Source organism: Macaca thibetana, chromosome 1 (assembly GCF_024542745.1).
Source record: "Macaca thibetana thibetana isolate TM-01 chromosome 1, ASM2454274v1, whole genome shotgun sequence".
Taxonomy (NCBI): Eukaryota; Metazoa; Chordata; class Mammalia; order Primates; family Cercopithecidae; genus Macaca; species Macaca thibetana.
The window spans coordinates 20,874,674-20,900,814 of record NC_065578.1 but is presented as its reverse complement, the minus strand read 5'-3'; the positions used below and the strand labels follow the sequence as shown (position 1 = coordinate 20,900,814).

The window sequence follows — 26,141 nt, the reverse complement described above, 5'->3', positions numbered from 1 at the left end:
CAGCTCCCTGGGCCCCACATCAGCCTGGCCTCCATTACAAAACTACCAAACCGAGTCACGATCCCCACACAGAGGGACCCAGCTTCCCAGTTGGACTGTGGGCTTGGCTGAATTAGGGTCATCTGCTTCTGCCCTGCACCCAACACAGGATACCAATAGGTGCTTGGGCCGCGTCCATTGAATCTAACTGCTGATGGGTTTTCTAAATGCAAAGAAAAAGAAGTGGAAGGAATCATGGAAATGAGGTCCACTATGTAAGGTAAGTGGGAATGTGAGTGATTTTTGAAAAATCTTTTTTTTTTTTTTTTTTTTTTTTTTTTTTTTTTGAGACGGAGTCTCGCTCTGTCGCCCAGGCTGGAGTGCAGTGGCGCGATCTCGGCTCACTGCAAGCTCCGCCTCCCAGGTTCACGCCATTCTCCTGCCTCAGCCTCCCGAGTAGCTGGGACTACAGGCGCCCACAACCGCGCCCGGCTAATTTTTTGTATATTTTTAGTAGAGACGGGGTTTCACCGTGGTCTCGATCTCCTGACCTTGTGATCCGCCCGCCTCGGCCTCCCAAAGTGCTGGGATTACAGGCGTGAGCCACCGCGCCCGGCCTTTGAAAAATCTATTTCCCAAAGTGGAAATCTCTAAAATGTGGCCATTAGTGACATCCTGAAAAAGGAAAATAAAATGGTATTGCTAACTCTTTTAAGATTAAAATAATAAATTACTGATGTTTTAATAATTTTAAAATGAGAATGAAATTGTTGATATGTAATTAAAAGAAATTGTTGATATGTAATTATTGACGTTTTAATGATTTTAAAAGGAGAATGAAATTGTTGGTATGTAATTAAAAAGCAAGAATTGCAATTGATCCCTTTTTTCCCTCTTTCTCTTTTTTTTGAGGCGGAGTCTCGCTCTGTCACCCAGGCTGGAGTGCAGTGGCACGATCTCGGATCACTGCAAGCTCCGCCTCCCAGGTTCACGCCATTCTCCTGCCTCAGCCTCCCAAGTAGCTGGGACTACAGGTGCCTGCCACCACGCTTGGCTAATTTTTTATATTTTTAGTAGAGACGGGGTTTCACCATGTTAGCCAGGATGGTTTCCATCTCCTGACCTCGTGATCCGCCCACCTCGGCCTCCCAAAGTGAGCCCCCACCCCAGCTTTTCTCTTTCTTTAAAGAGGCAGGGTCTTGCTATGTGGGCTGGACTTGAATTCCTGGGATCCAGCAATCCTCCCACTTCAGCCCCCTGAGTAGCTGGAACTATAGGTCCTCACCACCACGCCCAGCTTTGATCCTTTTTCTTTTTTGGGAGTGGGGCAGGGACAAGGTGTGGTTCTGTCACCGAGGCTGGAGTGCAGTGGAGTGATCTAGACTCACTGCAACCTGTGCCTTCCAGGCTCAAGCCATTCTCCCACCTCAGCCTCCCAAGTAGCTCAGACCATAGGCATGTACCACCATACCCACCTAATTTTTCAATTTTTAGTGAAGATGAGTTCTTGCTGTGTTGCCCAGGATGGTCTCAAACTCCTGAGCTCAAGTGATCCTTCTGCCTCAGCCTCCCAAAGTACTGGGATTACAGGTGTGAACACCAATGCCCAGCCTCTTTCATTTTTAAAGAGGAAATTGAAGGCAGGGCGCAGTGGCTCACGCCTGTAATCCCAGCACTTTGGGAGGCCGAGGCAGGCTGATCACGAGGTCAGGCATTTGAGACCAGCCTGGTCAACATGGTGAAACCCCATCTCTACTAAAAACACAAAAATTAGCCAGGCGTGGTGGCAGGCACCTGTAATCCCAGCTACTCAGGAAGCTGAGGCAGGAGAATCACTTGAACCTGGGAGGTGGAGGTTGCAGTGAACCGAGATTGCACCACTGCACTCCAGCCTGGGTGACAGAGTGAGACTCCGTCTCAAAAAAAAAAAAGGGAATTGAAGCATTGACATTGTGCCTTCTTGAAAAATGGATTGCTGGCTTTTCATGATTTAGAAATCAAAAGCAAAAAATTATTGGCCTTGACATTCTAATCATTATTCAAAGAATTAAGTTATTGACTATATGGGTTTTAAAAGACTTGAATTGTTAAGACTTGGAGATTTGAACAAAGGAAAATTGAACTGTTGGCAGTTTTAGGCAAGATTCCCTGACTCTCTGCTGCCCTTGTGTGGAGAGAACTGGGTCATCACAGCTCCCAGCCTCCCTCTGAGGATGAGTAGAGGTCCCTTGGGGGCCCGCTGGTCAGCCACATTATGGAATTACACATATCCCACTGCCCTTTACTCTGAAACTATTTTGGAGAATTATCCAAGGGTTCTCCCTGACTCATTGAGAGGAAGTGGACACTCAGCCTTTGCAACCCTACTGTGCCTTGGCAACGCCTGACAGTTACATGTCACCAGGCACTGTCTGATTCAATAACAATGATTAATGTGTGTGGTTTCAGAACTTCCTCCCCACCTCCCAGCACCTCCATGATGCAGAGGTCTCTGCTCAGCTTGACTCTATTTCTTCCCTGCTCTCACTCTGTCCTTGCCATACCAGTTCTCAGGCTTTGCAAGAGCTGGAGTGTGCAGGCAGATCACCTGAGGTCAGGAGTTCAAGACCAGCCCGGCTAATAGGATGAAATCCCGTCTCTACTAAAAATACAAAAAAATTAGCCAGGCACAGTGGTGCGCATCTGTAATCCCAGCTACTCAGGAAGCTGAGGCAGGAGAATCACTTGAACCCAGGAGGCGGAGGATGCAGTGAGCCGTGATCGCACCACTGCACTCCAGCCTAGGAGACAGAGTAAGACTCCGTCTCAAAAAACAAACAGACAAACAAACAAACAAAAAGAGCTGGAGTGAGGGTAAAGGTTGGAAGAGAGTTGTAGGGGAGGGCTGAGATGCCAGAAGTGGTTTAGGAGAAAAATGGGGCCAGTTTGTAATGTGTGGGGGCAGTGGATGGGAAAAGAAAAAAAAAAGAGCATTTGAAGGAGTATTGTTGATACAATCACTTTGGAGAGCAATTTGGCAATTGGTAAAGTTGAAAATGAGCATGTCCTCCCAGTCAGCACAGCACGTCCATTTCTTGGAATATACCCTAGGGAAACTCTCCCACATGTGCACCAGGAGACATGTCCAAGGACATCCATTGAAGCACTGTTTGCAATCACAAAAAAAAAAAAAAAAAAAGCTCTGCTTTAAATATCCATGTGCAAGGAATAAAGAATAATAAAAATTTAGGCAATGGGATATGCTACAAACAGCGGCAATGAACTAGAGATATAAAACAGCATGGATAGATCTCAAAAACAAAAACACATTATGGCCAGGCGGGGTGGCTCATGCCTGTAATGCCAACACTTTGGGAGGCTGAAGCAGGCAGATCACTTGAAGTCAGGAGTTCGAGACCACTCTGGCCAACATGGCGAAACCCTGTCTCTACTAAAAAAAAAAAATATATATATATATATATAAGCTGGGCACGGTGGTGGGCACCTTTAGTACCAGCTACTCAGGAGGCTGAGCCAGGAGAATCACTTGAACCTGGGAGATGGAGGTTGCAGTGAGCCCAGATGGCACCACTGCATTCCAGCCTGGGTGACAGAATGAGACTCCATCTCAAAAAACACAAAACAAAAACACCCCCCACAACATTGAGTGAAAGAAGCAATTTGCAGGACAGTCCGTACAGCATGAAGCTGTGCATGTATTTTTAAAACCAAAACAATGCAATATATTGGTTTAGGATATTTATACATATGATAAAAATATAACAGCACAGAGTAGAAGGACAAACACTAAACTCGTATTATCAGTCAGGATAGGTTAGGTCCATACCTCTGCGACAAACAACACCCAGTCTTGGTGGCTTATAACAGAGTTTATTTCATGGCTGGGCTACATGTCCATCAGGGGTTAGCAGAGGCTCCAGTTCACATCTCACTCTGGGACCAGGCTGACCAGCAACAACCAGATGTCATGGCAGAGGAAACGAGAGCCTGACAAATTGCTTTGTCTCTCAACACTTCACCTTGGCAAGCCTAATGGCCAGATCCAACTTTTTTTTTTTTTTTTTTTTAATCCCAGACAGACAGGGTCTCACTCTGTCACCGAGGTTGGAGTACAGAGTGTGCGCACCCCTCACTGAAGCCTCAACTTCCCAGGCTGAAACAATTCTCCCACTGTAGCCTCCCGGGTAGCTGGGACTACAGGCAGATGCCACCATGCCCAGCTAATTATTTTATTGTATTTTTAATAGAGACAAAAACTCATTATGTTGCCCAAGCTGGTTTCAAACTCCTGGGCTCAAACGATCCTCCTGCCTTGGCCTCCCAAAGTGTTGGGACTACAGGCATGAGCCACCACATCCAGCCAAATTGATAGATGTATTATTATTATTATTTTCTTTAAGACAGAGTCTTTCTCTGTCACTCAGGCTGGAGTGCAGTGGCATTATCACGGCTCGCTCAATCCTCAATGTCCTTGGTTCAAGCAATCCCCCTACTCCAGCCTCACAGGTAGCTAGGACTACAGGCATGTGCCACCATGCCCGGCTAATTTTTTACTTTTTGTAGGGACGGGGTCTCACTATGTTGCCCAGGCTGGTCTTGAACTCCCAGGCTCAAGTGATCCTCCCACCATGGCCTCCCAGAGTGCTGGGATTATAGGTGTGAGCCACTGTACCTGGCCCAAACCCAACTTTAAGGGGGCAAGAAAGAGGTATCCTATTATGTGTCCAAAAGCAAAAGCAGTAATTGACGGATAAAAACCCTCTGTTCATCATGGTGATGACTTTTGGGAAGAGTAAAAAGGGCTTCCACTTTAACTGTGGAAACTGAAAATAAAACCCTAAGCCCTCTCAACCGCTGAATGGGCCTCCTCTTGGCCAAGGGGACCCCAGAGAAACCTTGAAATTTGAGTTTCCAGCCATAACAGGATGGGATGTCAGACACACCTCATTGGACTTCCTTTTGGTGGTGTAGACACAACTGACCAGCATTCACATTAAAAATTAGGCCGGGAGCAGTAGCTTACGCCTATAATTCCAGCACTTTGGGAGGCCAAGGTGGGCAGATCACCTGAGGTCAGCAGTTTGAGACCGGCCTGGACAACATGGCAAAACCCAGTCTCTACTAAAAATATAAAAAATTAGCCAGGCATGGTAGCACATGCCTGTAATCCCAGCTACACCGGAGGCTGAGGCAGGGGAATCACTTGAACCCAGGAGGAAGAGGTTGCAGTGAGCCGAGATCGCAGCATTGCACTCCAGCCTGGGTAACAGAGTGAGACTCCGTCCCCCACCACCACCCCCCCAAAAAATTAATGTTAAATAGAGATCATACAACTGACAGAACAGACTCATGGTGGCAGTAAGATACCAAATTATAACAAGATCTAAGGTCATGCCAGATAAGGGTTAAGACTCCTACACTTAAAAAACTATGTTCTAGGCCGGGCGCCGTGGCTCAAGCCTGTAATCCCAGCACTTTGGGAGGCCGAGATGGGCGGATCACGAGGTCAGGAGATCGAGACCATCCTGGCTAACACGGTGAAACCCCGTCTCTACTAAAAAATACAAAAAACTAGCCGGGCGCGGTGGCGGGTGCCTGTAGTCCCAGCTACTCGGGAGGCTGAGGCAGGAGAATGGCATGAACCCGGGAGGCGGAGCTTGCAGTGAGCTGAGATCCAGCCACTGCACTCCAGCCTGGGCGACAGAGTGAGACTCCGTCTCAAAAAAAAACAAAAAAACAAAAAAACAAAAAAAAACACTATGTTCTAACTGCCACAAGATTTTTCTTTCTCTCTTTTTTTTTTTTTTTTTTTTTTGGAGACAAGGTCTCAATCTGTCACCCAGGCTGGAGTGGTACAGTGGTGCAGTCACAGCTCACTGCAGCCTCAACCTCTCGGGCTCAAGTGATCCTCCCACCTCTACCTCCCAAGTAGCTGGGACTACAGGCATGTGCCACTGCACCCAGCTAAGATGGGGTTTTGCCATGTTGCCCAAGCTGTTCTCAAACCTCTGGGTTCAAGCATTCTTCCTACCCTGGCCTTCCAAAGTGCTGGGATCCTACCCTGGCCTTCCAAAGTGCTGGGAGTATAGGCATGAGCCACCACTCCCAGCTACCTGAGATTTTTCCTTTTCTCTAGCAGCTCAACAAGCAGTGGCCTTAAGATAAGTAATATTAAAACAACTGCAGCTCATCCACCACCAGACACTAACAGCCCCCCTGCTCCTGCTTCACAGCCATAACTACAGCTTTGATTGGTCAAGATACAGATTTCATTAACTTTCTCCTGATAAGAAGAACAGGGACCATGGACTGGTTCTGTCTTGTTTACAGAAGCTGCACTTGAGTGCCTTCGTGTTTCTGCTTCACCTTTTGATGTACAGGGCCTTGTTTTCATGCTTTAAAAAAAGAGATGGGGTCTCACTACATTGTCCAGGCTGGAGTGCAGTGGCTATTCACAGGTGTGATCATAGTGCACTGCAGCCTTGAACTCCTAGCTTCAAGCTATCCTCCTGTCTCCACCTCCCGAGTAGCGGGGACTACAGGCACATGCCACCATGCCCGGCAATAATGCATTTAAATGTTAAGTCTTCACCCCACAGTGAACATGGGACACACGTAACATGCATGTTTGTTCAGAACACATGTGTCAGGACCCCCTTTGTGAATATTTACAGCTCCTTCTTTTTTTCGAAACGGAGTTTTGCTCTTGTCGCCCAGGCTGGAGTGCAATGGCACAATCTCAGCTCATTGCAACATCCGCCTCCTGGGTTCAAGCAATTTTCCTGCCTCAGCCTCCTGAGTAGCTGGGATTACAGGCACCTGCCACCATACCCGGCTAATTTTTGTATTTTTTAGTAGAGATGGGGTTTCACCATGTTGGCCAGGCTCGTCACAAACTCCTGACCTTAAGTGATCCACCCACCTCGGCCTCCCAAAGTGCTGGGATGACAGGCGCGAGCCACTGCACCCAGCCCACAGCTCCTTCTATAACCTGTTGAATATGTATGTTTAGCCAACTCTTTCAGCTTAAGGCTCCCATTCCAATCCATCCTCCGTTGGAGTGCCTGTTTCTGGTCTCTGCAGGAGGCTACACTTCCCAGCCTGTCAGCATGGCCACCATATAGGCTGTAACCCTTTATAAGATATAAAATCTCCTCTCCAAATGTATAAATCTTGGCCAGGCACAGTGGCTCATGCCTGTAATCCCAGCACTTTGGGAGGCCAAGGCGGGTGGATCACTTGAGGTCAGGAGTTTGAGACCAGCCTGAGCAACATGGTGAAACTTCATCTCTACCAAAATACAAAAATCAGGCCGGGCACGGTGGCTCATGCCTGTAGTCCCAGCACTTTGGGAGACCGAGGTGGGTGGATCACAAGATCAGGAGTTCAAGACCAGCCTGGTCAATATGGTGAAACCCCGTCTCTACTAAAAATACAAAAATTAGCTGAGCATGGTGGCTTGTGCCTGTAGTCCCAGCTGCTTGGGAGGCTGAGGCAGGAGAATTGCTTGAACCTGGGGGGCAGAGGTTGCAGTGAGCTGAGATCATGCCACTGCACTCCAGCCTGGGCAACAGAGCGAGATTCCGTCTCAAAAAAAAAAAAAATCAGCCGGGCATGGTGGTGGGTGCCTGTAGTCCCAGCTACTTGGAAGGCTGAGGCAGGAGAATTGCTTGAACCTGGGAGGTGGACATTTCAGTGAGCCAAGATTGCGCCACTGCACTCCAGCCTGGGTGACAGGCTGGATCTAAAATATTATAGATCTCTTTTTCTAGTGGATGATTGTAATAGACATTTTTTAGAATATGAAGCAAAATGTGAAATTTGTTAATTCTGAAGGGAGGATACCTGAGTATAGGTATATATTATTCTCCATATTATCTATATTAAAATAATATGTATTTATTCTCTGTTATATCATTCTCTATGTTGCATCTTTTTCAGTTGTAGCTGAAAGTATAAAGGGAGGCTACAAATGGGCCATTAATATTAAAGTCATTTGTGTGTGTCCTTGCTGGGACAATCTTTCCTTTCATGGTGTTCAAAGAGAAATATGAGTAAAGAGATTCCTTTTTTTGTTTGTTTGTGTGTTTTCTTTTTTGAGACAGAGTCTTGCTCTGTGCCCAGGCTGGAGTGCAGTGTCACAATCTCAGCTCACTACAGCCTCTGCCTCCTGGACTCAAGTGATTCTTCCACCTCAGTCTTCCGAGAAGCTGGGACTACAGGTACGCACCACCACACCTGGCTAATTTTTATATTTTTTGTAGAGATGGGATTTTACCATGTTTCCCAGGCTGGTCTCAAACTCCTGGGCTCAAGTGATCCACCCACCCTGGCCTCCCAAAGTGCTGGGATTACAGGTATGAACCACCAGGGCCAGCCAGACTCCCTTGTTTTATGTTGCTTTTGTCTGTGTAATAGCATTCTTTTTTTCTTTTTTAAGACGGAGTTTCAAACTCGTGACCTCGGGTGATCCACCTGCCTCAGCCTCCCAAAGTGCTAGGATTACAAGCATGAGCTACTGCACCTGGCCAGCGTTCTTTCTTTCAAAACTCAACTGTTTGCTGGCCTCTGGGCTCGTGTGCAGCATTGTGTGTGCCTGTGTGTGTGTACCTGTGTACCTGTGTATACCTGTGTACCTGTGTGTGTATACCTGTGTGTACCTGTGTACCTGTGTGTGTATACCTGTGTGTACCTGTGTACCTGTGTGTGTGTCTTCTCCCCGCTGCAGCAAGGGCTCTCCCTAGGGTTGCCTGACTTGTCTCTATTTTTCCAGCCCTGAACTTGCCACATGTTTAATGAATGACCCTGGTATGCTCATGACATGGTTAGGCTTTGTGTCCCCACCCAAATCTCATCTTGAATTGTAATCCCCATAATTTCCATCTGTCAAGGGAGAAGGTAACTGAATCATAGGGCGGTTTCCCCCATGCTATTCGCATGATAGTGAGTGAGTTCTCACTGGATCTGATGGTTTTATAAGGGACTCTTCCCCCTTTGCGCTCCGCACTTTTCCTTCCTGCCACTTTGTAAAGAAGGTCCGGCCGGGCGCGGTGGCTCACACCTGTAATCCCAGCACTTTGGGAGGCCGAGGCGGGCGGATCACAAGGTCAGGAGATCGAGACCACGGTGAAACCCCGTCTCTACTAAAAATACAAAAAATTAGCCGGGCACGGTTGTGGGCGCCTGTAGTCCCAGCTACTCGGGAGGCTGAGGCAGGAGAATGGCGTGAACCCGGGAGGCGGAGCTTGCAGTGAGCCGAGATCGCGCCACTGCACTCCAGCCTGGGCGACAGAGCGAGACTCTGTCTCAAAGAAAAAAAAAAAAAAAAAAAGAAGGTCCCTTGCTTTCCCTTCACCTTCCGCCATGATTGTAAGTTTCCTGAGGCCTCCCCAGCCATGCTGAACTGTCAATTAAACTTCTTTCCTTTATAAATTACCTAGTCTCGGGCAGTTCTTTATAGCAGTATCAACACAGAGTAATACAGCTCAGTTATCTTTAAATAATGAGCCACTTCAGGGCAGGAACCATGTCTCCTTACCCCTCTGAGCCCTCCTCTAAAACAAGGAATAAGTGTTTGTTGAATGAATGAATAACCAAAGCCCCCAGCCCATCAATGGAAGCTGAACACACACTGTCCTTCCCACTCTACCATGAGCCTCCTGAGGGGCTGGCAGGGTCTGTTTATCTGCAGATTTTTTTTTTTTTTTCCGAGACGGAGTCTTGCTCTCTCACCCAGGCTGGAGTGCAGTGGTGCGATCTCGGCTCACTGCAAGCTCCATCTCCTAGGTTCACGCCATTTTCCTGCCTCAGCCTCCTGAGTAGCTGGGACTACAGGCTCCCACCACCACGCCCACACCCGGCTAATTTTTTTTTTTTTTTTTTTTTTTTTTTTGTATTTTTAGTAGAGACGGGGTTTCACTGTGTTAGCCAGGATGGTCTCCATCTCCTGACCTCGTGATCCGCCCGCCTCGGCCTCCCAAAGTGCGGGGATTACAGGCTTGAGCCACCGTGCCCAGCCTATCTGCAGATTTTTACCACATTTATATGCCTGCATTGAAAAGCTACTGACTTATGTGTGACTATATACTAAGGCGACCAACTTGCCCCAGTGTTCCTGGGACTTTCCCAGTCTTAGCATTAAGTGTCCAGTGTCTTAAGAATTCCTGAAGTTCCAGGCAAACCAGGATGGTCAGGTCACCGGAAAGCAACTCCCTTCTCTCCCAGCATCATTTTTTCCTCATCTTCATATGAAAGGGTTGGACCTGATCCTATCTCTGCATATGAGATCTAAGATTTTAGGAACAGGCCAGAGGGGAAGAGGTGAGTCAACAAAGAAAGATTCAACTTGGACTTTTCTGAGAGATCTTTATTCTTTATTCAGGATGTGGGATCGATCAGCACTGCCAGCTGGGCCTTGGTTCTAGTGGCTTGCTATGGTCTGGAAAAGTTGGGGGGATGGACAGAATAGTCAATTTAGGAGCACAGGTTCTGGAGCCAGATGAAACTAGGTTCAACTTCCAGCCCTGCTGTGTGACCCTGGGAGAGGGATTGACTTCTCTGAGCCTCAGTTTCCTCCTCTATGTAGTAGAGATAATGATAGAACTTACCTCATGGGGGGGTTCTTGATTAAATTGTTAACTAAGGTTCTCTCTACAATGCCTGGCACAAATTTAGATGGTATGTGTGCATATATATATGTGTGTGTGTGTGTGTGTGTATGTATATATACAAACAGAAAATATATACTTTGGGTTTTTTTTTTTTTAAACAGAGTCTCACTCTGTTGCCCAGGCTGGAGTGCAGCGGCACGATCTCAACTCACTGCAACCTCCACCTCTTGGGTTCATGCCATTCTCCTGCCTCAGCCTCCCAAGTAGCTGAGACTACAGGCATACGCCACCACGCCTGGCTAATTTTTGTATTTTTAGTAGAGACGGGGTTTCACCGTGTTAGCCAGGATGGTCTCAATCTCCTGACCTCGTGATCTGCCCACCTCAGCCTCCCAAAGTGGAGGGATTACAGGTATTAGCCAATACGCCTGGCCTTTTTTTTTTTTTTTTTTTTTTTTTTTGAGACAGAGTCTTGCTTTGTCACCCAGGCTGGAGTGCAATGGCGCAGTCTCGGCTCACTGCAACCTCTGCCTCCCATATTCAAGCAATTCTCCTACCTCAGCCTCCCTAGTAGCTGGGATTATAGCCATGCACCACCACACCCGGCCAATTTTTTAATATTTTTGTAGAGACAGGGTTTCACCATATTGGCCAGGCTGGTCTCAAAATCCTGACCTTGTGATCCACCTGCCTCAGCCTACCAAAGTGCTGGGATTACGGGAGTGAGCTGCCGTGCCTGGCCTTATATATATATATATTTTTTAACATGGGTCTGGGAACCAAGGTATTATGATCTATAAATCATCACTATTACCATTTGTTTTTTCTTTTTTTTGAGATGGAGTCTTGCTCTGTCACCCAGGCTGGAGTGCAGTGGCGCAATCTCAGCTCACTGCAACCTCCGCCTCCCAGATTGAAGCAATTCTCCTGCCTCAGCCTCCACAGCATCTGGGACCACGTGCATGTACCACCACGCCCAGCTAATTTTTTGTATTCTTAGTAGAGACGGGGTTTCACCATGTTGGCCAGGCTGGAATTGAACTCCTGACCTCAGGTGATCCGCCTGCCTTGGCCTCCCAAAGTGCTGGGATTACAGGCACGAACCACTGCACTAGGCCAGAAATGTTTTTTTAATGGAAGTCTTCATGAGTTTGCATATCATCCTTGTGCAGGAGCCATGCTAATCTCTGTATCGTTCCAATTTTAGTTTATGTGCTCCCAAAGCAAGCATTATTATTATTATTTTTTTAAGAGACAGGGTCTTGCTGTGTTGCCCAGGCTGGAGTGCAGTGGCACCATCTCAACTCACTGTAACCTCCGCCTCTTGGGTTGGAGTACAGTGGCTATTCATAGGTGTGATCCTACTACTTATCAGCATGGGAGTTTTGACCTGCTCCATTTCTGACCTGGGACAGTTCACCCCTCCTTAGGCCACCTGGTGGTCCCCACTCCCAGAAGATCACCACATTGATGCCAAACTTGGTGCAGAACCCAATGGGTATAGCGTACTACAGCCCAGAACTCCAGGGCTCAAGCGATCCTCCTGAGTATCTGGGACTACAGGTGGGCATCACTGCACCCAGCTAGCTATTACTTTTTGTTGTTTTGGAGACAGAGTCTTGCTCTGTCACCCAGGCTGCCGTGCAGTGGTATGATCGCGACTGACTGCAACCTGCGCCTCCCAAGTTCAAACAATTCTCTGCCTCAGCCTCCCAAGCAGCTGGGATTACAGGCACCCGCCACCACACCCGCCTAAGTTTTGTGTTTTTAGTAGAGATGGGGTTTCACCATCTTGGCCAGGCCGGTCTTGAACTCCTGACCTCGTGATCCACCTGCCTCAGCCTCCCAAAGTGCTGGGATTACAGGCATGAGTACACCGAGCCCAGCTATTACTCTCTCTTTTTTTTCTTTTCTTTTTTTTTTTTTTTTAAGCTATTACTGTTATCATGAGCATTATTAATCCACTCTGATCACCCATCCCCAGATGAAGCCTGGGGCCTGGATTCCCCGCTCTTGGCTCTCGTCAGACTTTGTCATTATCGTTTATGTAATCACCTGTCCCCCAGCAGGCAGCCTCTGGTCTGGCATGTCTCTCTATCCTCCCTGACAAGAGAGGACAAGACCAGAGGAGATACTTTATAAATACTTGTTGAAATAAGGAAGTTCAGCTGTAGTTCCAAGCGCCACTCAGAAGCCATCAAGTTCCTGGAGACACACTATATCAGAAAACATCCCCAAGCTCTTCTGGAATGTCCCCAAGGGCCCTTCCCCACTGAGCTTCTAGGATCCTTTTAGGCCCTCCCCCAGGATCCAACGTTTCTCACCCATCACCTCTCAGAAGAGCCACCACCCTGGAGCCCTCCCGGCCGCCCTGCCCTCCTCACCTCCTCGATCCAGTCGATGAAGGCCGAGACTCGAGTGAACACTGTGGGCTTCCTTTGGGTGTTGCAGCCAAAGGAAGAAACAAAGCTGGTCACACCGTGGACCTGCCAGCCACCATCGTCTGTGGGGCAGTTGAGGGGTCCTCCAGAGTCACCCTGGAACCGTCAGAGAGGGGTGGGTGGCTGAGCCATGTCTGAGGTTTATGGAACTGGTTCTGAACTCTAGGGATTTCGAGAAATTCCGACATTACTTGACCCCTCTAAACCTCAGCTCGCTCATTTTTTCCTTATTATTTGTAATTTTTTTTATTTTTTTAGGTGGAGTCTCACTTTGTCCAGGCTAGAGTGCAGTGGTGCGATCTTGGCTCACTGCAACCTCCATCTCCCGGCTCCCAGGTTCAAGTGATTCTTCTGCCTCCCAGGTAGCTGGGATTACAGGCACCTGCCACCACACCCAGCTAATTTTTGTATATTTAATAGAGATGGGGTTTCACCATGTTGGCCAGGCTGGTCTCGAAGTCCTGACCTCAGGTGATCCACCCACCTCGGCCTCCCAAAGGGATTATGGGTGTGAGCCACGCGCCCAGACAGCTGACTCATTTGTGATAGGGAATAGTAGTATCTATCCAAGAGCCTAGGGAGTTACATGAGATGATGCATGATCTTAGCACGATATCCAGTAGAGAAGAAGCACTAGATAAACGTAGTTCTTATTGGCAGTACTATAGTTAATTATTAATTCATATTCAATTATAATATAATGAGGGGGCCGGGCGCGGTGGCTCAAGCCTGTAATCCCAGCACTTTGGGAGGCTGAGATGGGCGGATCACGAAGTCAGGAGATCGAGACCATCCTGGCGAACACGGTGAAACCCCGTCTCTACTAAAAAAAATACAAAAAACTAGCTGGGTGAGGTGGCGGGTGCCTGTAGTCCCAGCTACCTGGGAGGCTGAGGCAGGAGAATGGTGTGAACCTGGGAGGCGGAGCTTGCAGTGAGCTGAGATCCGGCCACTGCACTCCAGCCTGGGTGACAGAGCGAGACTCCGTCTCAAAAAAAAAAAAAAAAAAAAATACAATGAGGGTATTTGATAGTATTTTTTTTCTTTAACAGACAAGGTCTTGACCAGGCACAGTGGCTCATGTCTGTAAACACGACAGTTTGGAAGGCCAAGGCAGGAGGATCACTTGAGCCCAAGAGTTAGAGACCAGCCTGGGCAACATGGTGAGACCTCATCTCTACAAAAAATTTAAAAATTAACTAGGCATTGTGGCGTGCGTTTGTACTCCTGGTTACTTGGGAGGCTGACCTGGGAGGGTTGCTTGAGCCCAGGAGGGTAAGGCTACAGTGAGCTGTGATGGCATCACTGCACTCCAGCCTGGGCAACAGAGCAAGATCCTGTCTCAAAAAAAAAAAAAAAGACAATGTCTTGCTCTGTCACCCAGGCTTGAGTGCAATGGCAAAAATCATAGCCCACTGTAAGCTTCAACTCCCAGGCTCAAACAATTCTCCCACCTTAGCCTCTCAAGTATTTGGGACTACAGATAAGTGCCACCATGCCTGACTAATTAAAAAAAGCTTTTTTGTAGATGGGCATCTCACCATGTTACCTAGGCTGGTCTCAAACTCCTGGCCTCAAGCAATCCTCCAACCTCAGCCTCCCAAAGCACTTGGATGATAGGCATGAGCAACTGTGCCCAGAACAATGATAGAATTCTTAATGTTGAATTATAACTTCAGAACGACAGAGTTGACCTGGCATTAGAGGTTATGGTACCAGTATCTCCTCCTGTGCTGATGCGGAAGCCTGAGGACCAGGGAGAGACAATGACTTGTCACAAGTCGTGTCAGTGTGTGAGCTGAGACTGCAACCCGGGGGTCCCGACTCCCAGGCCTGGGCTCTGTGTCTGGACTGCGCTGACTTCCTCCAAGTCCTGCCTGGCCTGGAGGCTGAATGGGGCAAGCAGGTAAGATCCCTCCTCCACGTTCCAGACAGTTGGCCCCATTCCAAGGCCCTGCACACCCGGCACCACCTCGTGCAGGTAAGAGCTGACTCACGTTGCAGCCGGAGCGGATGTCCCCACCAGCACACACCATGGTCTTCTTCACGGTGGAACCCCACCAGTTCCACTTGGAGCAGTGCTCATAGTCCACCACGGGCAGCAGGGCCCGCTGCAGCTTGTCTGGGAGTGGTCCGTTGGCTGCAGGGATAAAAAGCACCGAGTCAGGGGCCTGGGGGCACGGGGCTAGGAGCCCCAGAGGAAGGGGGCATTCAGGGCGCACAGCTCTTCCGCCCTGATGAGGACTCTCTTCCCACCCGCTAAATGGTCCTGCGTGCTTTGTGCACAATTACATCCCCAGCACCTGGCACACAGGAGGCACCAAAACATGTGCAACTGACCACATTCATGTTTTGGAGGTTGGTAGGAGAAGGCTGCAGCTGGAGAGAAACGGGAGAAAACTACAAGGTCCGGTCTTGGTGTTACCTTCAACCTGCAGCCCCCAAGCCCTGTCTTTCTGACGCTGTCCCTGTGGGCAGCTAGAGAAGTCAGCACGTACTATAGAGACGGCCCCAGCCGGTGATGTAGCAGGGTGTCTCGTTGGGAAGGATGTCACCAGCGGGAGGGAGTGAGGCGAGCTGGACGGCGTCTCCCAGCTGGGCGCTGCGTGAGAGCTTGATGAGGGCGATGTCATTGCTGGGGAAGAGGGAAGAGTCACAGGGCCTGGTCCTTCAGCCGGCCCAAGTCCTACCCTCCAGCTGTTGCTCCAGGCTATTCCACCTCTGAGATGCCCCGGCTCCTTTACCCTCCAAATCCACTCTTTCATCATCATCATCATCATTATTATTGAGACACAGTCTCGGTGTGTTGCCCAGGCTGGAGTGCAGTGTCACAATCATAGCTCACTGCAGCCTCCTGGACCAAGGGATCCTCCAGCTATCACCTCCTGAAGTGCTGGAATTACAGGCATGAGCCACTACACCTGGCCCAAATCGTTCTTAAGGCTGAGCAATTTTTTTTATTTTTTATTTTTTGAGTCAGAGTCTCACTCTGTTGCCCAAACTGGAGTGCAGTGGCATGATCTTGGCTCACTGCAACCTCCACCTCCTGGGTTCAAGTGATTTTCCTGCCTCAGCCTCCTGAGTAGCTGGGATTACAGGTGCACGCCACCATGCCTGGCTAATTTTTGTTTATTATTTTTAGTAGAGATGGGGTTTTGCCATGTTGGCCAGGGTGGTCTAGAACTCCTGACCTCAGGTGATCTGCCCGCCTCAGCCTCCCAAAGTGCTGGGATTACAGGCACGAACTACCATGCCCAGCCAAGGTTTAGCAATTTTAAGAAGCACTTCTAGCCCCTTGGCTCACTCTGACCCTTGGCCTTCAGAATTGCCCTCTCCTTTGGCGCTTTAACCCTCACAGTTCAGTATCAGAATCACCTGGAGGGCTTGTTAAAACAGACTACTGAGGATCACGAGGTTAAGAGATCGAGACCATCCTGACTAACACGGTGAAATCCCGTCTCTACTAAAAATACAAAAAAAAATTCGCCAGGTATGGTGGCGGGCACCTGTAGTCCCAGCTATTTGGGAGACTGAGGCAGGAGAATGGTGTGAACCCGGGAGGCGGAGCTTGCAGTGAGCCAAGATCGCACCACCGCACTCCAGCCTGGGCAACAGAGCGAGACTCAGTTTCAAAAAACAAAACAAAATAAAAAATAGACTGCTGCATCCCACCCCAGTTTCTGATGCAGTGGATCTTGGCTAAGGCCCAATAATTCACTTTTTTTTTTTTTTTGAGACAGAGTCTTGCTCTGTCTCCCAGGCTGGAGTACAATGGAGTGATCTTGGCTCACTGCAACCTCTGCCTCCTGGGTTCAAGCAATTCTCCTGCCTCAGCCTCCAGGGTAGCTAGCATTATAGGTGTGCATCATCATGTCTGACTAAATTTTTAAATTTTTAGCAGAGACAGGGTTTCACCATGTTGGCCAGGCTGGTCACGAGCTCCTGAGCTCAAGTGATTCACCTGCCTCGGCCTCTGAAAGTGCTGGGATTACCGTGCCTGGCCAATAATTCACATTTCTACAGGTTCCCAGGTGATGCTGATACTGCCAGCCCAGGGACCACATTTTGAGAACCACTGCCCTCTGTCTTCACCTGCCTGCGTGTCACTCCAGTCCAGTCCTTTTGTCTGGGTCTCCGTTTTCTCTCTACTCACCCCAGAAGCCCTGTGAAGACGGGTCGGGGTTTCCATCATACGGTGCTTCACTCCTATACTGCCTTTGCAGGGGTTCCGCACCCGTCTTTGACCCTCTCGCCAGAAAAAACTGAGGCACTCAGACTTAATTTTTCACACACTTGAAGGGCATAAGATTGTCTCCTTGGCCTTCACAACCACCCAGGATGCCCAACTTCATGATCACCTTTTGACAAATGGCAAAACTGAGGCCCAGGGAAGGCCAGTGACTTGCTCAGGCTATACAGAGAGTTAATGCCAGAGCCTGACTCTCAGGCCAGTGCTCCTCCTTTTACCCATAGTACTGGGAGCCCAGGATGCACTGGGTGAGCCATCTATTGAATGGAGAAACCCTCGGATTTAGGGGAAAGGTACCAGAGGAACCCTGAGCTCTGAAGCTACTAGCCAAGTGGCCTTGGGGGAGTTCCTGCCACTCCCTGAGCTCTGCCATCCCTTCTATAGGAAGACAGGTTTGGTGGTGATGGTCCTTAAAGACTCTGCTGGCTTCAACCCTCAGTGTGTGAGACCTGGACACAGGCTGCTGGACTCAGCACCCCCTCCCTGCATGCCTACTCAGAGTTGGAGCCTACTCAGACTTGGCTGTGGGTCATGGAGGGACGAGTAGAGGAGCCTTTGAGTTCCAGACTGGAGCATTCACTCACCCACAGGCCACACACAAGCGGTTCCAGAGTGGATGCACAAAGAGGTCCCCAGAGTTGATGGGGATCACCTGCTCGGGGCCCTCCTTCACAGCAAGGTTGTAGTCGCCTAACACCACCTGGTAGGTCAGGGAGCTCCTGCGGGAGGAAGTGAGGTCAGTCTGGGCCTGACTGGCTCACCTCCCTCCTTCCCCATCATCACCCACTCTCTCCGGCTGCCCAGGTCATAGGCAGGGACAGGGTAGAGAACTCACGAGATGCAGTGGCCCGCAGTCACAACCCAGTCGGGGGCGATGAGGCTGCCACCGCAGGTGTGGTGGAAGCTTCCATTTTTCTCATACTGCAGGGAAACCTGGTGGCCCAGGAAGAGGGCCTGAGTGGGCTGGTCCCCACCATGAGAGTTGCCACCAGTGGCTGTATAGGTTGTGCACTGTGCAACTCTAGAGGGCGCCATTCGCACAGAAAACAAGAGCATGCTCTGAAATGTGCAGCGCACGACCTGCACAGCTGCCTGTGGCGGCCCCATCATTTTTCCGTGGGAGTCACATTTTGATTCTCCAAAGCCTCCCTGCACCAGGACTATGACCTCCCTGGGGACCCCAACGTTCTCTACCTTCTGTCTCCTGAGAGCCCTTGATGGCCCTCTGTTCTATCACACACCCCTTACTCCATCTTTTTTTTTTTTTTTTTTTTTGAGATAGAGCTTTGCTCTTGTTGCCCAGTCTAGAGTGCAATGGTGGCAATCTCAGCTCATTTCAACCTCCACCTCCCGGGTTCAAGCGATTCTCCTGCCTCAGCCTCCAGAGTAGCTGGGATTACAGGCACCTGGCATCATGCCCGGCTAATTTTGTATTTTTAGTAGACATGGAGTTTCACCATGTTGGCCAGGCTGGTCTTGAGTTCCTCACCTCAGCTTCCCGAAGTGCTGGGATTACAGGCAGGAGCCACCATGCCCAGCCCCCCTGACTCTTTTGAACCTCAGATCTTTCAAGGCTTCTTGAGCTTTCTGAAGCACAGCTCACCCTGATGAATTCTTTGCCTCTCTTCTCATTTCCTACACATTCTGATTTTCAAAAGCTCCCTCTAGACCAGGGTTAGCAAACCGTGGACCGTGGGCCACATCAGCCTCCTGGTCTGTTTTTGTAATAAAGATGTCCTGGAAATAGTCACATTCATTTCTGTATTGTTTGTGTCTGCTTTCATGCTACCATGGCACAGTCAAGTCATTAACATCCAAACCATCAAATAACCTAAAATATTCACTCTCTGGCCCTTTACAGAACAAGCCTGCTGACCCTCTCCAATAAAAGTTCCCACGATCATGGGAATGTTCTATATCTTTGCTGTCCAATATGGTAGCCACTAGCCACATGTGACTATCAAACATTTGAAATGTGGCAAGCAGGACAAGCATGGTGGCTCATGCCTATAATTCCAGCACTTCGGGAGGTCAAGACGGGAGGATCACTGGAGCTCAGAAGTTCGAGGCAAGCCTGGGCAACATAGCGAGACCCCATCTCTACAAAAATATATAAAAATTAGCTGCACATGGTGGCACATGCCTGTAGTCCTCTCTACACAGGAGGCTGAGGTGGGATGATTGCTTGGACCTAGGGGATCAAGGCTGCTGTGATCTCAGATCACACCACTGCACTCCAGCCTGGGCAACAGAGCAAGATCCTGTCTCAAAAAAAAAAAGAAAAGAAAAGAAAAGAAATATGGCAAGCACCGAGGAACTGAATTGTTAACATTATTTAAGTAAATTTCAGCTGGCTGCAGTGACTCACACCTGTAATCCCAGCACTTTGAGAGGCTGAGGCAGGTGGATCACCTGAGGTCAGGAGTTCCAGACTGGCCTGGCCAACATACTGAAACCCTGTTTCTACTAAAAATACAAAATTAGCCTGGCTTGGTGCCGCGTGCCTGTAATGCCAGCTACTTGGGAGGCTGAGGTAGGAGAATTGCTTGAACCCAGGTGGCAGAGGTTGCAGTAAGCCAAGATCGTGCCATGGCACTTCAGCCTGGGCAACAAGAGTGAAACTCTGTCTCAATAATAATAATAATTTAATTAAAAAAAATTTTTTTTGAGACAGTCTCACTCTGTCGCCTGGGGCTGGAGTGCAGTGGCACGATCTTGTCTCACTGCAACCTCCGCCTCCCGGTTTCAAGCAGTTCCTCTGCCTCAGCCTCCCGAGTAGCTGGGATTACAGGCGTGAGCCACCGCGCCTGGCCTAATTTAATTAAATTTAAACAACCACAGCACATCAAGTCCAGCCTTCTGAGCTTCCCTCCACTGGCCTTACAAGACCCCTTACTCCCTTATTGCTTTCAGACCTCATAGCCCTGTTGTATCATCCTAGGAATCTAGAAATGAGTCTCTCAAAATTTCACTTCTTCAACACAGTGCCTGAAATTCCACCATCAGTGTGCCAACTCCTTGAGTTAAGCATTACCTTCACCCCCGATTCCACTTTTAAGTTGCAAATAGCCCAGTGAGGGTTACAGATGGAGTGGGCAAAACCTCCCTGTGAAGTAGATGGTCCAAGGGCTGCCTGGTTTTTGGAAGCTGAAGTGGACATTGCAAAGGGAGCAATGGTGTCAAGGCTGGATGCCACACCATTAGAGCTTAGGGTCCAGAGCCCATGGTGGGAATGAGTACAGCTGGTATTGCTCTTACCTGCCAGGGCCAGCTGTAGGGGACCGCATCCTCACCATTGACAACGCGGCTGGAAGGGTGAGAGGAAGGTTGGCCATAGCCTGAGGCTAGAGGGGAGAGGAGAGCTGTCAATCATCTGAAGGGTCCCAACAAGCAAAGAGGAGGCCAGGGTCCCAGTCCAAGCTGTGCTTTCAACGGGCTGTGTGGCCCCATGCAAGCCTCTTTTGCCCTCTGGACCTCAGTAACTACACATGAACTGTGAACATTTAAACTAGAGCAGGGCTTTACAGAATCCCAGGAGTCCAGGGATAGAGATTAAAATGTGGCCTCCTTCATCGGGAGGATTGAAGAGGTTGATACACTTAGAACAATGCCTGGCCCTCGATGAGCCCTCAAAAACTGATAGCTATTGTCATACAGAGTGGAGGCTTTAAAGAAGGACTTCCTGGGGTCAAAGTGCAGCTCTGGGCAGTGTGTGGTGGCTCACACCTGTAATCCTAGTGCTTTGAGAGGGTGAGGCGGGAGGATCGCTTGAGCCCAGGAATTTGAGACCAGCCTGGGCAACATAGCAAGACCTCATCTCTAGAAAAATAAAGTAAAATAAAATAAAGTAGTCAGGTATGGTGGCATGTGCCTGTAATCTCAGCTACTCAGGAGGCTAAGGTGGTAGGATTGCTTGAGGCCAGGATATTGAGACCAGTCTGGGCAACAAAGCAAGACCCCATCTATACAAAAAAAAGCAAAAATAAAAACATTAAGTGCAGCTCTGCCTTTTGTTCTATGATAAGCTACTTTACTTCCCTGAAGGTCGGTAAAATGGGGATAATGATAATACTGATCTCATGCGGCTGTTGTGAAAGTTACATGAGAAAATGTAAGAAAAACCCTAAACATTCTGCCTGGCACATAGTAAGCACTCAATCATGTTATCTGTTACCATTATTGTCAGTCAAGGGAGGCTGCTTGGAAGAGGTGGCCCTGAGCTGGAATGGAATACGGCAGAGAGATGAGGAAAATGTCAGAGCATAGTATATGGAGCCAGGTAGCGGGAGTGTGAGAGGAGAGTTGGAGTGGTAAGTAGAACAATGGAAATTCAACCCAAGACGTCCAACCACAGAGCCCAAACTCTTAACTGTTTGACTTTGTTTACTGCCCCCATCAAGGACTTCCACTACAGCCCTTCATGGTCTTTCTCCATCCACGGTTCCCTCCAGTCTCCTGCTCCATCATAAGCTGAAAGCCCCCATAGTCATGCCCCCGGGTACAAGCTGAGACCCCCTTCTGTGGAACCAGGCGTAGGGTGTCATGGGACTCAAAGCGAGTGGTAGATTTCAAGGATTCCTAGTCTAGGGCAGCCCAGAGAGCACACACACAGGTTGGGGTCTTACCAAAGGCCACAAGGAGGAGGGAACTGAGAAGCCGAAGCATCGTGAGTTTTGTGATGATAAGAAAAGGACACAGAGCCTGGGGCTCTAATATAGGGCAGAAGGTGAGCAGGGGGCTGATTGGGCCCTACTCCCAGAACAGGTGGTGGAACTCCAGGTCTCCCATGGTCCAAGGCCACAGTCCTCACCCACTGCAGATGGAGGAGTGACAGCCAAAGGAAGGACCTAATGTTCCCTCTAACAGGTGGCTGCACAGGTGGCATGGAGTAGCCAACTGATAACAGGGGTTCGGGAAGAAAAACTCATGTCAGGACAAGACCTCCTCTTTCCGAAAGAACAGGGTTAAATCCTGGTTCTGCCACCTCCAAGCTCTGCAACTTTGGGCACATGGCTTAACCTCTCTGAGTCTCAGTTTTCTCATCTCTAACATGAGATTCATATTAGTACCCACCTCCACAAAAAATTTTTTGTTGAGCACTTTTTCTCTATATATCCGGTGCTGTTCTAGGGGATACAGCTGTGAAAAATACATGGTCTCAGCCCTTCTAGAGTTTGAGTCTAGGCCAGGAGCGGTGGCTCACACCTGTGATCCCAGCACTTTGGGAGGCCAAGGCCGGAGGATCACTTGAGGTCAGAAGTTCGAGACATGGTGAAACCCCATCTCTGCTAAAACTACAAAAATTAGCCAGGCATGGTGGTGGGCACCTGTAATCCCAGCACCTGTAATCCTAGCTACTGGGAGGCTGAGGAAAGAGAATCGCTTGAACCCGAGAGGTGGGGAGGCAGAGGCTGCAGTGAGCTGCGATTATGCCACCACACTCCAGCCTGGGCCACAGAGCAAGACTCTCTAAAAAAAACAAAAACAAAAACAAACCAAAAAAACAGAAAAGAAAAGAAAGTGAAACATGGGTGATTGGGGTAGGAATGGGAGTAAGTCATTTAGATGGGGGGACAGGGAAAGTGATATTTGGGCTGAGGAGGTCACATCTGATGGAGTCCTGAGGATAAATAAAAGCCAGCCACGGGAATCCCCGAAAGAAATGCACTCTGAAGGGAGGGGACAGCAGGTATGAAGTTCTGGAGGCTGTAATGGGCTTGGCTTGTTCAAGGAAGGGGAGGCCAGTGTGACAGGAGCTTGGTAGTCAAAGTAGAGAGTGGTGGGAGATGAGGTCAATGAGCAGGCGACCCTGAAAGCTGAATTCATGGGTGATCCAGCAGTTTCCCTCCTAGGTCTCCACCGTGAGAAAATCTTACACGTGCTTCAGGAGGTGTGGATGAGATTGTTTGCCACAGTCCCTGTTCTCAAACCTCAACAGCAAAGACCTAGAAACAACTCCCACGTCCATCAAGGTTCGTACGTGAATATGTGTAGCATATTCACACAATGGATTATTATTTCTTTATAGTGGTGCGATCTTGGCTCACTGCAACCTCCACCTCACGGGTTCAAGCATTTCTCCTGCCTCAGCCTCCTGAGCAGCTGGGATTGCAGGCATGCACCACCACATCAGCTAATTTTTGTATTTTTAGTAGAGATGGGGTTTCACCATGTTGACCAGGCTGGTCTCCAACTCCTGACCTCGGGTGATCCACCCACCTCGACCTCCCAAAGTGCTGGGATTACACGCATGAGCCACTGCACCCGGCCAGATAGGGCAATTTCAATGGATCCTTCCTGGGGGAAAGTCAGACATCTTGCTGGACAGGTTTTCTTTTAGGAGTGACCCCCCCTCCAATCACACCCTAGCCACTCTGATAGCCTGGGTTCGTGGAACGTGTGTGGATACAACGGAAGCAGCTGTGAAAATTCTTCATACTGTGATAAAAATAGCCATGCCCTCCCCTGCCCTCTGTTCCCTATGCGCCCGGACACGTTTATTTACTCAGCTTGAAAGCTCTGAGCCATTCTCCAGACCCTACCCAGGGGTAGAAGGAGGGAGAGGCCCAGGAGGTGGCTGGGGAGAGAGAGGGGTAGGTCTGATACGCCCAGATTCCACTGCAGAGTGTCTGAAACTGACAGGGCCTAAAACGCAATCTAATCCAACCACTTCTGTCTGACAGAAGGGAAAATGATGACCCAGAGAAAAGCCAGGACGCGCTCAAGTCTCCCTGGTTTGTCACTGCTTGGCCTGGTGAAGGGTTAGCCCAAAGGCACAGGGAGGGTCCACTCTCTTTCCCCCAACTTCAAGCAAGAAGCCTTCCCAGCTTCTTAACCAGGTGACCTTGAGCAAGTCCCAGCCTCTCTGTCAGTTCTGCTGGGTCCCCAGGGAGAGGGGCTCCCTGAGGCCGACTGTCCCATCACAACCCCTGCCTGGTTGGTCACTTCAAGGCCTTATGGACCGACACTGTCAGTTGCACAGCTGATTAACTCTCCGAGGCTTTTCTGGCCTAGGAGTAGCTTGAGTGAAATCTCTGAACATGAACCTCCTGCTAACACCTGCTCCCCAAGAGGGAAGACGAGGGATTAGAGCTACTTTAGGCCTCAGCCGGAAGCAAAGCAAGTCATTTCCTGAATAGGAGGTGGAGGTTAGGCCGGAGAGTATGGAAAATTAGGAGGTCAGTCTGGAAAAGAGAGGGAGGGGAGGGAAGCTGGGGAGGGGATGGAGGGGAAGTTGGTGAGCCTTTTTCTTGGACTGGGAGAGTTCGATTCTTTCTAGTTCCCACCCATAGGAAGCTCTTTGAGGGTCAAAACTTTGTCTTATTCCTCTTCGGATTCCCAATGCCTAGAAAGGATCCTGGCATATGGTAGGTTGTCAACAGCACGTATTAAAGGAGGCAACAAATGAATGAAGGAAGCAAAAGGACTCTTCAAACGCCCTCCTCTTCCTACCTTGAAAGCATGTTTGAGCCTGACATTCATGCAGGGTGCACCTGGAGGGTGTCCCCTCTGTGTGGCCTGGAAAAGGGCAGCAGCGTCTGGATGGTGTCCTGATGGGCAGCATTCTAGAGATATTAATAGATGTTTGATGATAAATGGACCCACTAGGATGGAGCCCCCATGGGGCGGGGGGTTTTGTGTGCTTTGTTCAGTGCTGTGGCCTCAGCTCCCAGAATATAACCCAGTGGGCACTCAGTGAAGAACTAAATGTCACATGGGATTGGGAAATACGAGGTCAAAGTTCGAATTGTTCTTTCCTACAGGACTTCTCAGAGCCTTTAATATGCCAATGTTTACAGTGAATCACACACACTGGTCTTAAGTCCAGGACTGTGGTGCCTTATTGCCCTGCAGTTTCTGTGAAAATAAGATATTCCAAATCTAAGCTGTTGGAACTTTAAAATACCTTAGACTTAAGGGAATGAGATACGGGACCTGAGTAACGTAAACAATAAGCCATAACTTTTGGATTAGCTTTTCCTCACCTACATTGTTTTATAAAATGTTGTAAATGACTAAAGGGTGACAGGGCAGACTCTTTCCCTCTTAACTGTCAATCTTCATTATAGATTAACTTCCTTCTTTTCTTTCTCAAACAAAGACTCCTGACTCTCCCATTATCTAAGATAGAATGTTAAATACACAAATTGGAAAGGAAAATAAAACAAACTGTATGGAAAAGAAGACAAATTTTAACTAGCTATATTGTTGTAACTCATAAACCAGCCTGGTATGGAAAATGTTATAGTCCTACTAAATTTCTTTGTTTTCTGCCTGTATGAGCAAGATCTTAATTTTTTTTTTTTTTAATGAGAAGAAGTCTTGTTCTTGTCCCCCAGGCTGGAGTGCGATGGCAAGATCTCGGCTTATTGCAACCTCTGCCTCCCCGGTTCAAGCGATTCTCCTCCCCTCAGCCTCCCACGGAGCTGGAATTACAGGCACCTGCTACCATGCCGGGCTTATTTTTGTATTTTTAGTAGAGGCAGGGTTTCACCACATTGGCCAGACTGGTCTCAAACTCCTAACCTCAGGTGATCCGCCCACCTCGGCCTCCCAAAGTGCTGGGATTACAGGCATGAGCCACTGCGCCCGGCCCTTTTTTCTTTTTTGAGATGGAGTTTCGCTCTTGTTGCCCAAGTTGGAGTGCAATGGCGCGATCTTGGCTCATCGCGACCTCCACCTCCCGAGTTCAAGCGATTCTCCTGCCTCAGCCTCCCAAGTAGCTGAGATTACAGGCATGTGCCACCACGCCTGGCTAATTTTCTACTTTTAGTAGAGACGGGGTTTCTCCGTGTTGGTCAGGCTGGTCTCAAAGTCCCGACCTCAGGTAATCCACCCGCCTCGGCCTCCCAAAGTGCTGGG

At 49.0% G+C, this 26,141-nt stretch overlaps 1 protein-coding gene and 1 pseudogene across 1 annotated transcript; both read right to left on the bottom strand.

The window, feature by feature from the left end:
- Positions 1–10,324: 10,324 nt before the first annotated feature.
- LOC126955738 (chymotrypsin-like elastase family member 3B) lies at positions 10,325–22,089 on the bottom strand. Its single transcript, XM_050792628.1, has 8 exons — positions 21,905–22,089; positions 20,538–20,623; positions 18,115–18,212; positions 17,864–17,998; positions 15,529–15,665; positions 15,028–15,170; positions 12,974–13,126; positions 10,325–10,417 (listed from the first exon to the last, which is right to left on the bottom strand). Exons 1-8 carry the CDS (start codon positions 21,942–21,944, stop codon positions 10,400–10,402), a joined length of 810 nt encoding a protein of 269 aa, XP_050648585.1. The 5' UTR covers positions 21,945–22,089; the 3' UTR covers positions 10,325–10,399.
- LOC126944722 (uncharacterized) lies at positions 11,717–11,816 on the bottom strand (annotated as a pseudogene).
- Positions 22,090–26,141: the final 4,052 nt, after the last annotated feature.